Consider the following 15220-nt stretch of genomic DNA (forward strand, 5'->3'; position numbering starts at 1 on the left):
AATGACAACTATTAGTCACTATTCCTCCCACTAACAAAAACGATGGGGCACTATTCCTCCTCCTACTGACCACAAGCGCAATGTAATTTACTTACTCCCATTGACCGCCAAATCTGAGATCTTGTATACTCCCACTGAGGCTGGGGCAATTTCTACTCCCACTGGCCACAGGCCCCCAATGTCTGAAGGGCTGGCCCTTTGTTTAGAAAGTTTGGAGACTCCTGTTATAGGCAAATATTACAAAAGGTTTGAAGTAAAACATCCCTTTAAACATTTATGCATTTTAAAATGTATTTGAAAAGAATTCTAGAATAACTACCTAAAATATCCTTGCAACTCCCTGCACAACAGCAATAGGATTGGCAACGGGACAATATGAAATGTAAACTAATCGAGCAGCTGGACCAATATAACTAAGTAAAAACTGCCTAAACACTAGATTAATGGAAAAATTGAAAAAGAAAATACAAACAACAGAATAGGGTTTCTATTAAGAGTTTCTTTCTGTCCTTAAAAATGTTAAACGATTATTTTAGGTATGCAAAGTTGCCATAGAGTTCTTGTTAAGATGGTAGTAAACTTTAAACCACCAGGATAGCTCTTTATTGAACATATGCGTGGTACAGTAACAGCAGGTATCAAGATGGTACAAATCAGCATAATGACAAACATCAAGGTCAGAAGCACATACTTCCCGCTCAAACAAAAATTATACATTAAACACCAAAGTAGCACAAGAAACAGAATGGCAAAATTATACGGAGGGTAGACCCACCCGACGCACCCAAAAACAGACAATGAGATCCTGAAACACAAAACCTCCAATGAATAAGAAAAGGGAGTGCTCATAGCACCAACCATGGCTGACAAACTTTGGCGGTGGTAGTAAACTTTCAGAAAACAAACATAAATCAAACATAAAAATGTCTTACTGCAAGGTAATAACATAATGTGCTAGTACATATGCAATGCATTCTAGCACATTATGAAAGACTTACCGTACCTTAGAATGAAGCCCTCCAGTGGCGTGTGGTCCCCACTGACAGGGTTTCCATCTCCACCTGGTCTTGCTTCCTTGAATGACAAAGCCGCAATGACGCCACTCATGTACATGGCCACAGCAGGAAGCTCTGAGGGAACGCCATGAGTATGGCGCTCAGAGCGCATGTGCCGGTGACATCACTGGCTGCCAAGCAAGTGAATATCAACTAAATGGTGCACGTTGAGGCGATATTCATTTTAATTACAGGTAAGCTTACCTGTAAGTAAAAATCACTGAGGGGAGTTTACTACCACTTTAAATTACCTGGCACATGCTGCTAAATTTGGCTTGGGGCTTCTAGGCCTCAATGACCTCTGGTCACAAAGAAGTTAAATGACTGATGTCATAGGTGGAAAAAGTTCACCCTTAATGACATCCTGAAAAAGAGGTAAGCTGAAATCAAGCATTGCAATGAATTCTTTTGAGGATTTGACCTAAAAGGTGGCAATGTAAAATGTTGATGGTCTTTAATTATTAGGTCTTGGAGATCTCAATTTAGAAGCCATTCATGCAAAAAAAAGGAATGTTCTTAAGAGTTCACAATATTTTTCTCAGAACTGTATACTGATGTGTCAGAATATCGTTTCTGAAGAGATTTTTACAATATTCAACATTTTCAAGCCTGTCTGTAGTACACATTTGGGAACAGAATAACGAGATGCATGCAAATGTTTACGGCTCATTGATTTTTACTGTCCTCAGAGCCTCTCATTCCCGTTCCATGATGTCATCTATCATGAACAGCAATCTTCTCTTCTTATTATGAATAATGTGTTTACTGGCATCGTCTAGGGGCAATGGAGAAAACGGATTGTCAAACTGTCTCTTATTTTGTGTTATTGGTTACTGTCAAACAGAGAGGATACCAATTAATTTTATACAGCCAAAGAATTGTCTATTTTGTAGAACTGTACAGGGATATTAAGGTTTTGCATGGTTGCTGGCAAGTTGAACCATTTCCATACTTGCTTTTTCACAACTGTATCTTTCACAACAGCAAACGTCCTCACATCTACATGAGTATCAAAGATATTTCTGCAACTACTTCTAAACCTATATAACTGTGAATATTGTCGCAACATATATATAGGCATACTGTATATTTGGTGTGTCCATCAGGATTAGACACTTGCCTATTTAAATGGCAACTGATCCCAAATGTGTAAGGAAAATATTTTTGATAATGCTATCAAACATACACTACTGCTGTTGTTATTCCACCATATACAAACAATTAATTGGTGGTTATTGTTATTTGTCTTATTATCCCAGAAATTGGATTCTTATCATTGGAGTCCACCTTGACCTCACTATCAAAAGGGTGTTCATCAAGCAAGATCATATCTGTGTCTTCAAATACACAGCTCGATATGTGGTTCACATACATGAATAATGCCTGTAGTTGACATTTTCTGTTAGTCTAATAACATATCAGAATAAATTAATTGAAAAGAGTTCGGTTATCCTTCATGCGAGTTTCTGATATTACTGTCCTTCCACTTGGAGTTCCAATATGTAAATTAAATGATAGTTAATGAGCAGCAATGTAGCATTACTCATAACCATCCCTCTGATCACAAGCGAAACTAATATTCTAATATATAACTACAGTGGGGACGGAAAGTATTCAGACCCCCTTAAATTTTTCACTCTTTGTTATATTGCAAGCCATTTGCTAAAATCATTTAAGTTCATTTTTTTTCCTCATTAATGTACACACAGCACCCCATATTGACAGAAAAACACAGAATTGTTGACATTTTTGCAGATTTATTAAAAAAGAAAAAATTTAAGGGGGTCTGAATACTTTCCGTCCCCACTGTATGTCACTGTAGAGCAACACGCAGCAGATAATGTGATGCTGAGGCTCATATAGCCTATATGTAGAAATCCATATTATTATTATTATTATACAGGACATATCTAATTAAATGGAAACCATTCCTTGTCATTAGCAAGATAGGAGGTTATAATTACAATCCCTTCATAAGCTTCAAGGTAGTTACTCAAATACCTTTCTGGTCATGAACGTGATTTTTTTTAAATTAATAGCAGTGTCGTTTGTGCAGTCACACACTGCAGATATAGGATACAGCAGCTATAATGATGTATATGTAGAAGTTTGTGTATGAAAATTGAAACATTTCCTCCATTTGCAAAATAGAGGTCGTAGTTCAACAAAAGGGTTCCTTACATGGACTTTCCAGTCCTGAGCATAACCCATCGGGTCTGTACTGACCTCTGTTGAGTGGGCATAAATACAAGCTGCATGGGTATGGCCCAAAAACACCTGATCCACTAGGAAGGGTCTAATCCAGATGGACATATCAAACCTTTGCCTGTATATTATGTGAGAATATCCGCAGTTATGTTTGGAAGTAGTTCCAGAAATATCTGATACTCATGTAGATGTGGGGACCTTTACTGTTGAGAAAGATCTATCTAATTAGAACATCCCTGCCTCTTTACACCTTTTTGTATATTCAGAATACTTAACGCAGGTGTTGAGCCAAGTGTTGTATATGGATAACAATGCAAACAACATAGCCAATTTCATTATATTCCTTACTAAGCAATAATGGTCAAAACTGGTCAATATTAAAAACATTTAAAAAGAAAATAAACATTTTTTCATGGTCCTTATCAACCTTTTCGAACGTTAAGAACCTTGGTTGTATTTACAATATGTAGTAAGTGTTGACATCAATAACCAATTAATTAAGGAGTCATTTTGTTAGCATGTAAAAGTATATTTACTTTTATTCTGAGTTTATGCAATCCTTTGTATCCAAATTACCCACACATATTATAGTGCAGGGGTCTCAAAAATTGCCGCTCAAGGGTCGCATGAAGCCCTTTGCTAACCCTTATCTGGCACTTGGGGCACTATTCCTCCCAATGATATGAGGCACAATTCTTACCACCGACACTTACTATGGAGTAAGGATGAGCTCCGGCGTGTTCGCATGGCGCACGTGCCGAGCCCGCCAGGAAGTCGGCACGGCGCAGCGCTAATCACAGGCAGGGAGACATTTCCCGATCTCTGCAGCCGCACATCGGGAAATGTCTCACTGCTTGTGATTAGCGCTGCCCCGTGCCGACTTCCTGGCGGGCTCGGCACGTGCGCCATGCGAACACGCCGGAGCTCATCCCTACTATGGAGCACTATTTCTTCTGCTGATATCAATGATGGTGTATCATTCCTCCCACTAATACCAATGATGGGGCACTACTCCTCCTGCTGACCACCAAACCTACAGCCATGTTTATTCTCAAACCGCCCCCCTAAAGTCTGAAGGACAGTAAATTGGCCATTTGTTTGAAAGGTTTGGAGACCCTGTTATAGTGTTTTGGAGCAGGACTGCAGGCTCTTCCCTCGTGATTCTTGTGTGCGTTAAACGGCTGTATTTGCAGGCTTAGGAGATGAATACCTGTAACCAGAGGGATGTAGCTAGCAAGCCGCACAGAAAGCCACTTTAAGGCTGGTCACAGGTTTGTTTGTTTTTCTGTTCATCCGGGGTTGGATAGAGGAATCCCCCCTGCCAGTACATTGTCTTCTGACAGAGGTGCCAGCTGATCGAGAAAAAAATGCTAACACATCCAGTTTGACAGAAGCCACTCAAACTTTTGACTTCCGTTGAGTGGAGATTGTCAAACACCGATCAAAATTCATCTGGTCCCTGCCAGCATAACGTGGAAGAATCCTCTGGGCAAAAACCTCCCACATCATTCTTGCAAAGTTTTATTTTTACTTTTTGAAGCTTTTCTTATACTCAGAATTCTACTATTCATTTCCTTTTGCCAATGGCAATTCTGAGAGGGACAACCAATGGCACCAGTGCTGCAGCCTGTGCCAACCAGTTGCCTATTCATGACATAGTCACACTGCTGCAGTGTTCTGAATCCTTATGCCCCGTACACACGATTGGAGATGCCGCCAGCAAAACTCCGATGAGAGCTTTTGGTCGGGAAATGCAACCGTGTGTATGCTCCATCGGACTTCAGCTGGCGGAATTCCAGCCAGCAAAAGATTGAGAGCGGGTTCTCTATTTTTTGGTCGGAAAAAGTTCCTATCCGAAAATGCGATCATCTGTATGCAATTCCGACGTGCCAAAAATCACGCATGCTCGGAAACACTGAACTTCATTTTCTCGGCTCGTTGTAGTGTTGACGTTCTTGATGGTTGATAGTTCAGAGAACTTTTGTGTGACTGTGTGTATGCAAGCCAAGCTTGAGCGGAATTCCACTCGTGTGTATGGGGCATTAGAGGGCAATGCCACTACACAGCCTATAGAAGTGTCCACGTTGCTCTGGCAGTAACTTGGACACTTGATGAAGGCCCATTCTTATCTGCTATTAAAAGTATAGAAGACTTGAGACCTGGTGTGTCACATGACCTTGGATTTAGGCTAGTATTTTGGGCATTTAGAGAGTTTTTTACTATTTTTTTTAACTAATTTGGCATTTATTTGGGGGACAGCTATGGCAGCTTGCATAAAAAAAAAAAAAAGACTTTTGAGCACATACCTGGAACACTTATGCTTCATATTAGTGTCAGAATTACCTATTTCTTTACCTATTCTGGGTCAGGGCCCATCCACACCAATGAGTTCACATTACACTATGGCATGCTGTGGTGCCATTCTTCGAATGGTACACATTAAAGCACGTTTGCAATGCACCTATGCTGCAGCACACCATAACACATGGTAAAGCACTGCAAAACCTCCTGTATGTACACTGTAGTGTGCTGACAGTCCTTTCAAACAAACGGGCTGCCTTAACGCAGTATATGTCAATGCACTACATAAAGTACTTTAACACACCACATCGGACTTGGTGTCATAAGGCCCTAAGTGATTTAGATGGTGCTGAATTCTAGGCATTAGTATGACACCCAGGGAATGAACATTCTTAGAAGAGGTCTGCAACAGCAGCTGACCTACTTCTCTCATGACAGGTATACTTTAAATACATACAAGAGCTTTTCAAACCAAAGAAGATTTATTTAAAAAGGGAAACTTGCAGCTCACTGGAAACAAAAAACCTAATCTGTCATTAAATAAGATTTTCATGGCTTACAGAAAATGCAAAGCCTTTCCATTTTATTCCACTTGTGTATGAGAACAGTGAATTGCTCCAACTACTACCTTCATACAAACCTATCTCACCGCCAGAATCCTCAATAATCCTGCAATAATAATCTTTAAATAAGCAATTAGCCGTTGGTCATTGCCTTTTACAGTTAAATATATTTAATACAATTTAAGCCCATTGCTTAGCAGAGAGGAAAAGTAAGATATTTTAGTCTCAGGATCATTGAGATTTAGTTTAGGGTTCGGGTGTGTGTGTGTGTAACAGAAAAATCTGAAAATAGTGGTGTACATATCTATGGTGTACTTTTTGTGTACAGTCTTGCTATATTTAAAGTGTTACTAAACCAACAGTAAAATCAGTGTGTATATACAGTAAAGCATGCTTGTTATACTCTGACACCTAAGGGGTTAACCCTCTGCATTGTATAAAAAGGCTGTTGATCCTCCCCTTCTTTTACTGTCCCCAACCCATCTTCTGATAATACAGATCCTTAGGCCTTAGCACCTGCTCAGTTTGGTGTGTATTGCTAGAGTTTTTTTGTTTTTGGTAAGGTGCATGTAATCAGCACAGGGCCAATCAGCACTGTCCAGACGGAGGGTCAGGGATCATGCAGCCTCACAGAACAGTCAGAGGAGAAAACTCCTCCTACAAACTTCAACCAGCACTCGGCTGGACACTGATACAAGTTGCAAGACTGCTATATACTGCTGATGAAAAAAGGTATTTAGCAGTTTATATTTACTAAAATAATTGCATTTACATGTTCTGTGTACTGTTTGAGACCAGATTTAGTGAATGCAGGGTCCTGGGTTTAGTAACACTAACAACAATCCCAAAGCGATGCTATCATGCATGGAAGCATCAACTTGGCTGTGTATATAAGATGTCTGAAGCTGACCATTGGCCATGATAAAGTGAAACCCTATAGTGATATCCAGCTTGTGGGCCCCCATATCTGGCCAACTAGCTTGACAGCTAGTATATAGCAGATGGAAACCATCCAATAACTGAGATAATTGCACAACAGATACTAAAACCTGGTGGTTGTACAGCAGATATATCTCAAGCAGCTATCCAGAGTATATCATGCACCCAAGTCTCAACCAGCTGGCCAGAGTACATCAGATCCTCAAATCTCAACCAGCTGGCCAGATTACATCAGATCCCCAAATCTCAACCAGCTAGCCAAAGTACATCACGCCCTCAAAACTCAACCAGCTGGCCAGAGTACATCAGGTCCCCAAATCTTAACCAGCTGGCCAGAGTACATCAGATTCTCAAATCTCAACCAGCTAGCCAAAGTACATCATGCCACGAAATCTCAACAAGCTAGCCAGAGTATATCAGATCCTCAAATCTCAACCTTCTGGCCAGAGTACATCACGCCCCCAAATCTCAACCAGCTGGCCAGAGTTCATCACACCCCCAAATCTCAACCAGCTGGCCAGAGTACATCACACCCCCAAATCTCAACCAGCTGGCCAGAGTACAAAACACCCCCAAATCTCAACCAGCTCTGTAACCTGGTGGATAGTGTGCTAAAGACCTAACAATCATCTGGCTTATATATAAGGGATCATCCAACTTGCTGGCCAATGTTCTGAAGGCCTCCGAACATGGACCTAGGTCTTCTAAGTGATAGCTAGTGTACAAACAAATTTCTAGTTGGTGGATAGTGTGATGGCAATCTCCCTACTTAATGGCTAGCATATGCTGGAGTAGCAACAAGGTATCTAGAATAATGAAGATCTACAAACATTGTGAATAGCTGCACCGAAGGCACCCTAAGTTGGTGTCTAATATATGAAGACCTTCCAAGCTAGTGGTTATTTCATTAAAGACCTTTCATACATGGTAGCTGGTGTAAAGCAATACCGGCATTGTGACTAACAAACATGCCAATCTGGAATTAGCCTTAGGCATGTATTGTAAACTGGTGGCTAGTGTAGACCAGATCCCCTACAGCTGCCAGTCCATAATGTCCATGGTGTGTGTCCAACCAGACCTACAAAGAGTGCAGGAATTAAAAATGATCACTAGTTCACCAAGTCACAGGAATCCTACACTGAAAGAAATACAAAAAATACAAAGGCGTCATTTCCAACCACCTGAAAATGCTAGTTGCCTGACATAATAATTTGAGACTCAGAACACATACATGCAGATCAGAAAAGAAAGAGGTGACGTTGGGACTCTTAGGATTTGTTTACACATATGGCCACATGTGGATCCTCTACCAGGGATCTGCTGTGGATCCACTATTAGAAAACGAGTAGCATGCCTGTTTTTTTTCCAGCCTAATAGGGATTTTCCATTGAAATACTATGCCACAACCCAGAGCCAGGCTTTCAGCGTGCAATTGCAGCACGTCCCCATTCACTTGAATACATTATGTAGTGGTACTGCTTACCAAAAGAGCATTACTGTATAATTTTTGCTGCATCTGGGCCGTGGTAATATGCACTACACCTACCGACCACCATTGCACACTTTAAGTGGACAGTCAGTGGCTATCATACAAAGGATTATCTTACCTTTATGTCATCCCTTGGCCAAGAGTTCAGCATGGTTGCAATGTGACCCCTATCATGGATCGTTATAAAAAGACCTCTGAAAAAGAAGAAAAAATAAAAAAATCTATTAGTGCCTTCATATATTTATCTTCTTCCTGATGTTTATTTTAATTTCATCCAACATCATAAGGTTCAGATAGTAGCAGGTCAATAAACTTTAAAAGAAAATATGAAACTACCAAAGAATTTATAGAAACACTGGTAACCATCTCCTTAATACAAACGCTAGGGAAAGAGTCAAACCATGTGGTTCTAAATATATAATCCAATTATCATGTTATTAATCGAATACATACCAATATTCCACTAAAGCCATTTGGACTGCCATATTACCATTGTACATTGTAAGGGCCAGTTCACATGGCTATCATAGCAGGTGTTTGGTAAGTGTACAGGAAGCATCTAACACTTTCCATATGCTTTGCAAATTTCTGCAAATATGTGAATATTTTAGCAGACATTTTTGTGCTTGCATCGTATCACTGTGTTCCGATTTAGAAGACGCAGACATTGCTTTGTAAAGTTTTGTCTGGGGACACTTTGACATCTGTAACAGAAATGAATGGAAATGCTTTTCAAAAGCTTTTCAACGTCTGTCTAACATTTGAGAAACTTCTGATGTTAAAGTAATGATTAAAGATGAAGTATAATCCACTTATATTTGGTCTTCCCTGGTTCCTTCCTCCCCCTCATCATCAGCATGTTCACATTTTTTTTTTTAATAAAACCTTCCTGTTTTTATTACTTTTTTTATTTTATACCCATTGATATCATCGCTTGGTCTCTGTCCTTTTCTATTAAATGCAAGCAGATCATGGTTGCTGGGAGGGGCCGGCAGGGTGCTATACATACATATACTATATTACCAAAAGTATTGTGACGCCTGCCTTTACACGCACATGAACTTTAATGGCATCCCAGTCTATAGGAATGTTTGACCTTTCTTCCAGAAGTGCATTTGTGAGGTCAGGCACTGATGTTGGACGAAAAGGCTTGGCTCGCAGTCTCCGCTCTAATTCATCCCAAAGGTGTCCTATCGGGTTGAGGTCAGGGCTCTGTGCAGGCCAGTCAAGTTCCTCCAACCCAAACTCACTCATCCATGTCTTTATGGACCTTGCTTTGTGCACTGGTCCAAATCATTTGGTGGAGGGGGGGATTATAGTATGGGGTTGTTTTTCAATGGTTGGGCTTGGCCCCTTAGTTCCAGTGAAGGGAACTCTCAAGGCGTCAGCATGCCAAGACATTTTGGACAATTTCACGCTCCCAACTTTGTAGGAACAGTTTGGGGATGGCCCCTTCATTGTTCAAACATGACTGAGCACCAGTGCACAAAGCAGGGTCCATAAAGACATGGATGAGCAAGTTTGGGGTGGAGGAACTTGACTGGCCTCAACCCGATAGAACACCTTTGGAATGAATTAGAGTGGAGACTGCAAGCTATGCCTTCTTGTCCAACATTAGTGCCTGACCTCACAAATGTGCTTCTGGAAGAATGGTCAAACATTCCCATAGACACACTCCTAAACCTTGTGGACAGACTTCCCAGAAGAGTTGAAGCTGCAAATGGTGGGCCAACTCAATATTGAACCCTACGGACTAAGACTGGGATGCCATTAAAGTTCATGTGTGTGTAAAGGCAGGTGTCCCAATACTTTTCTTTGGAGGTCTTGTCATGCAAATATTAAAATGCCTTAAAGTGGAACTTAACTCATTATAGCAACCTTTACCTTATTTTGTTCCTGACTGCTCCAGTCTACAAAAATGGGAAAATATTTTATTATACTTGTTAAATTGCTCCGGTGCTGCAATTCCTGCTTTCCTGCCTAGGCTGGGCTCTGCTGGCTCAAGGTATGGCTACTTCACACCTATCTAAGAAGGCAGTGTGTTACTTAGGGTACACACAAGATTCAGCGCATACACAGATCACTGCAACTGTGTGGTGCATCTGCACACACGTGGGAAGAATTTCGTAACATGCGCTCGAATGTGCCATTGGTTTCTGCTGCGGTCAGTCAAATTCAGTGATGAGGAAGCAGGGGGCGGGGCCAAGCAGCACTGTGTGTATGGGGGCACTCAGCGGGAGGGAGGAGCCAAGAGTGCCACCAGGGGATCCTTGAAGAGTAGGATCAGTCTTGAGATTTACACAGCTCTGCTAGACACTAAACATACAGTAGTTTGGCAATACATGTTGGTCAGCTCTCTGCCCCCAACCTGAGATTGGGCAGTGAAGAAGCAGCAAGATACTGATAAGTCATCCCACTGCCTTGTCATTCTGTTGGGATGTTCCTTTTTTTTTGGCTCCTAGGGTTGTCCCTCCCTCTCCCAGTCTATACAGGGGAATAAAAAAGGGCTGATATAAAACAGATTCATGTACTTACACTAGCTGCATTCAAAATACAATTTATACTGTTTATAATATTTACGTCAGGCCACAGATGGAGCGAATGGAGGAAAGAAAGTCACTCAGTTCTTCCAGCAGGGGGGAAGGAGCTGTCCCCATCAGGAGAACAGAGTACTTGTTATAGCCGCTAGCCATAAACGCATGTAAAATCCGGCAGGTTGGTTGTACCCAAGAAGATTGATTGATCAACTTTGGTACATGAGGCTACATCACCCTCGCCAGGATAAAAAATAACCAAGCAAGGATGGTACCACCAAAAACGGAGCTCTCCAAAAAAAAAAAAAGAAAAAAAGAAGAATGAAAAATGAACTACAGGTATGGATATCTGAAACATACAGTAGTTATTGGTCCGATGGACCAATGTAACTATGTATATAGAACAGTATAAATGATTAAATGATCGAGGATTCAAAAGTTAACCTCCGAGAATGCATGCATTAGTTTAATGAGTCATAATGAGTGGCAAAAGCTTGGATACAAGGCGGTGGATTCTCAGAGGACACTTGTGTACCATATAGTACATGCTGTTTATGATGGGGGTCACTAATCTCTGGCAAGTGGATACCTGTTGCGTTGTGATGGTGTGACTTCACCGGATGGATTACATTCACTGATGGGAATTTACACTGGCACTGTGTGTAGGCAGGTGCAGTCTATTTTCTGCACTGCAGGTGGCGCTCGACCTCAGCCGCAGTGCAGAGGGAGATGAAGTCAGGAGGAACATGGTTCCTCTATGGCAGGGATATGCAATTAGCGGACCTCCAGCTGTTGCAGAACTACAAGTCCCATGAGGCATATCAAGACTCTGACAGCCACAAGCATGACACCCAGAGGCAGAGGCATGATGGGACTTGTAGTTTTGCAACAGCTGGAGGTCCGCTAATTGCATATCCCTGCTCTATGGTTTTCTGGGTCACTGGCGCAACACTCCAGTTGGATGCTGGGAGCCTAAGTGATACTGACAGCCATCCTTCGGTCAGGCAGAGTCTATTTAGGACCCTGACTCCTGGGTTTGGCATGCTTTCAACATGTGGCTAGTGTGGGGACAGGTCACCCATCGGTCACGGACAGTATTTATGGCAGGGAATGGTTCCAGGTTAGTAGGGAAAGCATAGGGACCCGCTACTCTTCCTGGAAACCTCCCCACTTGGGCACAGCCCGGCCAGGCCACATTCCGCCCCTCAAGACAGACGCTGTCAGATCGGCTGAGGCCTGCTAGGCTACACTCTGCAATCATCTATGAGCATTCGTGTGCACAGTCTATTGTATTAGGGTGTGCGCCCCAGAGCACAAGCACATATCTGGGTACATCAGCAGAGCAGTGGACAGTTTCAGTAGAGCAAAGACTGGTGTCAGTAGGGCAGTGGACAATGTCAGTAGTTATTTATTTTTATTATTTTTTACAACAATATTTATTCATTTTTTAAAAATTTGTTTAGACACCCTGTGGGGCTTTGGTGAAATATCAAGGGTCTAAACAGACCCCTGATGTTTCACTTTTGAGACAGAGAAAGAAACTGAGGACAGAGATTCCCCAGTCCCTTTCTCTGCAGCCTGCAGGAAACATAGTTTACTATGCTTCAGTTAATACAGGAGTGATCGGTACAGATCACTCACTCTGTTCATTCAGAAAAGAAAGGCGGGTTAATGAAATATTTAAAAGCCCCCTCCCTGTTTCTTAGAGGAGGGAAGCTGGCAGCACTCCAGGGGGGAGACAGGAAGCATGGGGAATGGGCACTGCATGGGGTGATTAGGGTGTGCTCAGGCACACCCCATGCACACGCCTATGTCTATGAGTGATCCCGGTTTGGCCTCCTTCTGCTGGGCTTGTTGTAAACTATTTTTCTTTGACTTCAATAATAGTTCTTTCAATTGCATCTGGACTGAGTGTGTGTTGTTGCCGCTGCACCACACTGCACCCACCCAAATATGGGACATTGCTTTGATGATTTGACACATCATCATGTGGATTTGACATGGAGTGATCTCACAAAAACTTTACAGAGGAAATATTTATTTACGGTGTTTTATGTATAATTATAATTCTCACTTGAGCACTGGATATTAGTCACCATAAAGTGTATTCAGTATTCACTATAATGTTTATTTATATGGTATAGGATTTGTAGTGCAGCACATTTAAACACAATGTAAAGCATTCTTTGATTGAATGAGATGGAGCGGTGACATCACACTCTCCACCTCATCCAGTCAAAGGACCTTCATTCAGAAAATTTAAAGCATTCCCTGAATAACACCCATGCCAAACGACTGACCTCCTGTGCTCAGTAAGCAGCAGGACAGCCACTCGGCTCAGGACCCAGAAGCAAGTGGAGATCACTGGAGTAGCGGTGTATCTACTTCAGTGATTTCCAGCTTCCAAAGGCATTGGCCAGGTATGGTGAACAATAGTTACATTAGTCCAAGCTGGACCAATGTACAGTAACCACGTATAAAATATCGATATCTGGAATTCATCTTTAAGTAGTGTCCATGATACTTTTTTTTTTGCACAAAGTTACATTTTTAGGACAAGCGTTCTTGGTTCTGCGTGGCGCTAGAAAATGGGAACACCCCCAAAGCTTGTCCTGAAAATGTAATAATAGATAAAAATTTTTAAAAAAGTTTTATAGATAGTACTTAAAGCGAAAGTAAACCCATCCATAAAACAGTTTAATTTCCGGCATGTGCCGGAATTGTAACACTCCCATTGGTTGTGCTCTTAACCAAACTGTCAAACCATCCAATGGCTGGTGTCATAACTGATCACATGTTGTGCAGCATCATGGCAGTTGTAGATTTAACAGAGGCAAAGATGGCAGCTTCCTTGGCTAAAAAATTATAGGGGGGGTTTATTACACTTTAACTGTGCTTATATCTGCCTGGCATTTAGCTTTAATATAAAATAGAACTATAGGCAGCTGCAGCTCTGCCACTGTTTACTTAGAAGTTGTCTTTTCAGATCTGCCAAAGGCAAGCTTGATGAAAGACACTGTAAGCTGGATAAAGCTCCCCTCTGTGATTAACAGTGCTACAAAAATGAAAATCCAGACAGCATTTCATAATGAGAACGTTATATCTTGAAGCATTTTCAAATCCGACTTTGTCTCTAAATGCAGCAATTTGCTTGTTGTAAGGAGCACAAAGGCTGTTCCTGTGAATCCCTTTTAAAGATCTAAAGTGCTTTTTTGGCATCAATGAAGATATTTTATAGGCTCTCAATAAGCGAGAATACTGTCTGCACAAAGGCATTGTGGGGGGAAGAAGAAAGAGTCAGAATGGAGTTGCCTCCTAAGCAGGCCCTCTCCATGGTGGAGTGTTGCTTTTCGAAGACAGAAGAGAAAAATTATGTAATGGGAAGAAAACGGCTCTCTTTAATACCAGATCAAATGAAGATGATCAGTTCCACCATTCATATCATCACGGCTAAGAGGGGAAGAGAAGGAAGCCAAGAAATATATGCCATAATTAAAATGAAATCAGAAATTCCGGACCTTTTAGGCAACTGTTTCTGGGAAGATTAAAAAAAACGAGCTTATCATCATAGAACTATTGAACCCAGGAGACGGTGCCAAATTTGTCCCAGATGTTCACACGGTTTTTTGAAATTCTGTTTAAAATGAATGTAAACTCGATTACTAAAATCTTTTATCAGCTTTAAGTTAACGCAATTTCGAAAGATATTTTTTTTTTTTATTCTGCAGCTTTTATTAAAACACCAGCTAGATTTCTCTTTTTCCTCTATAAACCTAAAAATAAACATTGATAACTTCATGATACATCAGAATTGTGTTTTTAGAAAAATTTACCTTCGTTGTTATATGATGCCATGTACAGTATGTGCATTAATCAAACACCATTAGGTAACAAGTAGACCAATTTATTTAGTTATTTGTTTATTATGTTTCATGTTTTGGAATCACTTGTGGTATTGCTCATTTTATTTTTTTGCGGTTTGATCTCTCCCCGTACTTGATACAGCCTGCTATATATCTTTAGCGCGACAAGGAGTGCCCACAATTTTAATTCTCATATGGTTCCTGTGCTGACCCCTTTTTTTTCCTTTTTTTAGATTATGCACACATACAGTATATGTTGCAGTATGAT

General features: G+C 41.1%; 1 protein-coding gene across 2 annotated transcripts in view; it reads right to left on the bottom strand.

Moving 5' to 3' along the window:
• Positions 1-15220, bottom strand: part of ME3 (malic enzyme 3) — a 254281-nt gene that overhangs the window by 116577 nt on the left and 122484 nt on the right. For both annotated transcript variants that reach the window (XM_073612948.1, XM_073612949.1), the window contains exon 5: positions 8674-8749. In XM_073612948.1, coding sequence (XP_073469049.1) covers positions 8674-8749 — 76 coding nt within the window. The remainder of the gene's footprint in view (positions 1-8673; positions 8750-15220) is intronic.

Source organism: Aquarana catesbeiana, linkage group LG02, assembly GCF_042186555.1.
Source record: "Aquarana catesbeiana isolate 2022-GZ linkage group LG02, ASM4218655v1, whole genome shotgun sequence".
NCBI classification, from domain to species: domain Eukaryota; kingdom Metazoa; phylum Chordata; class Amphibia; order Anura; family Ranidae; genus Aquarana; species Aquarana catesbeiana.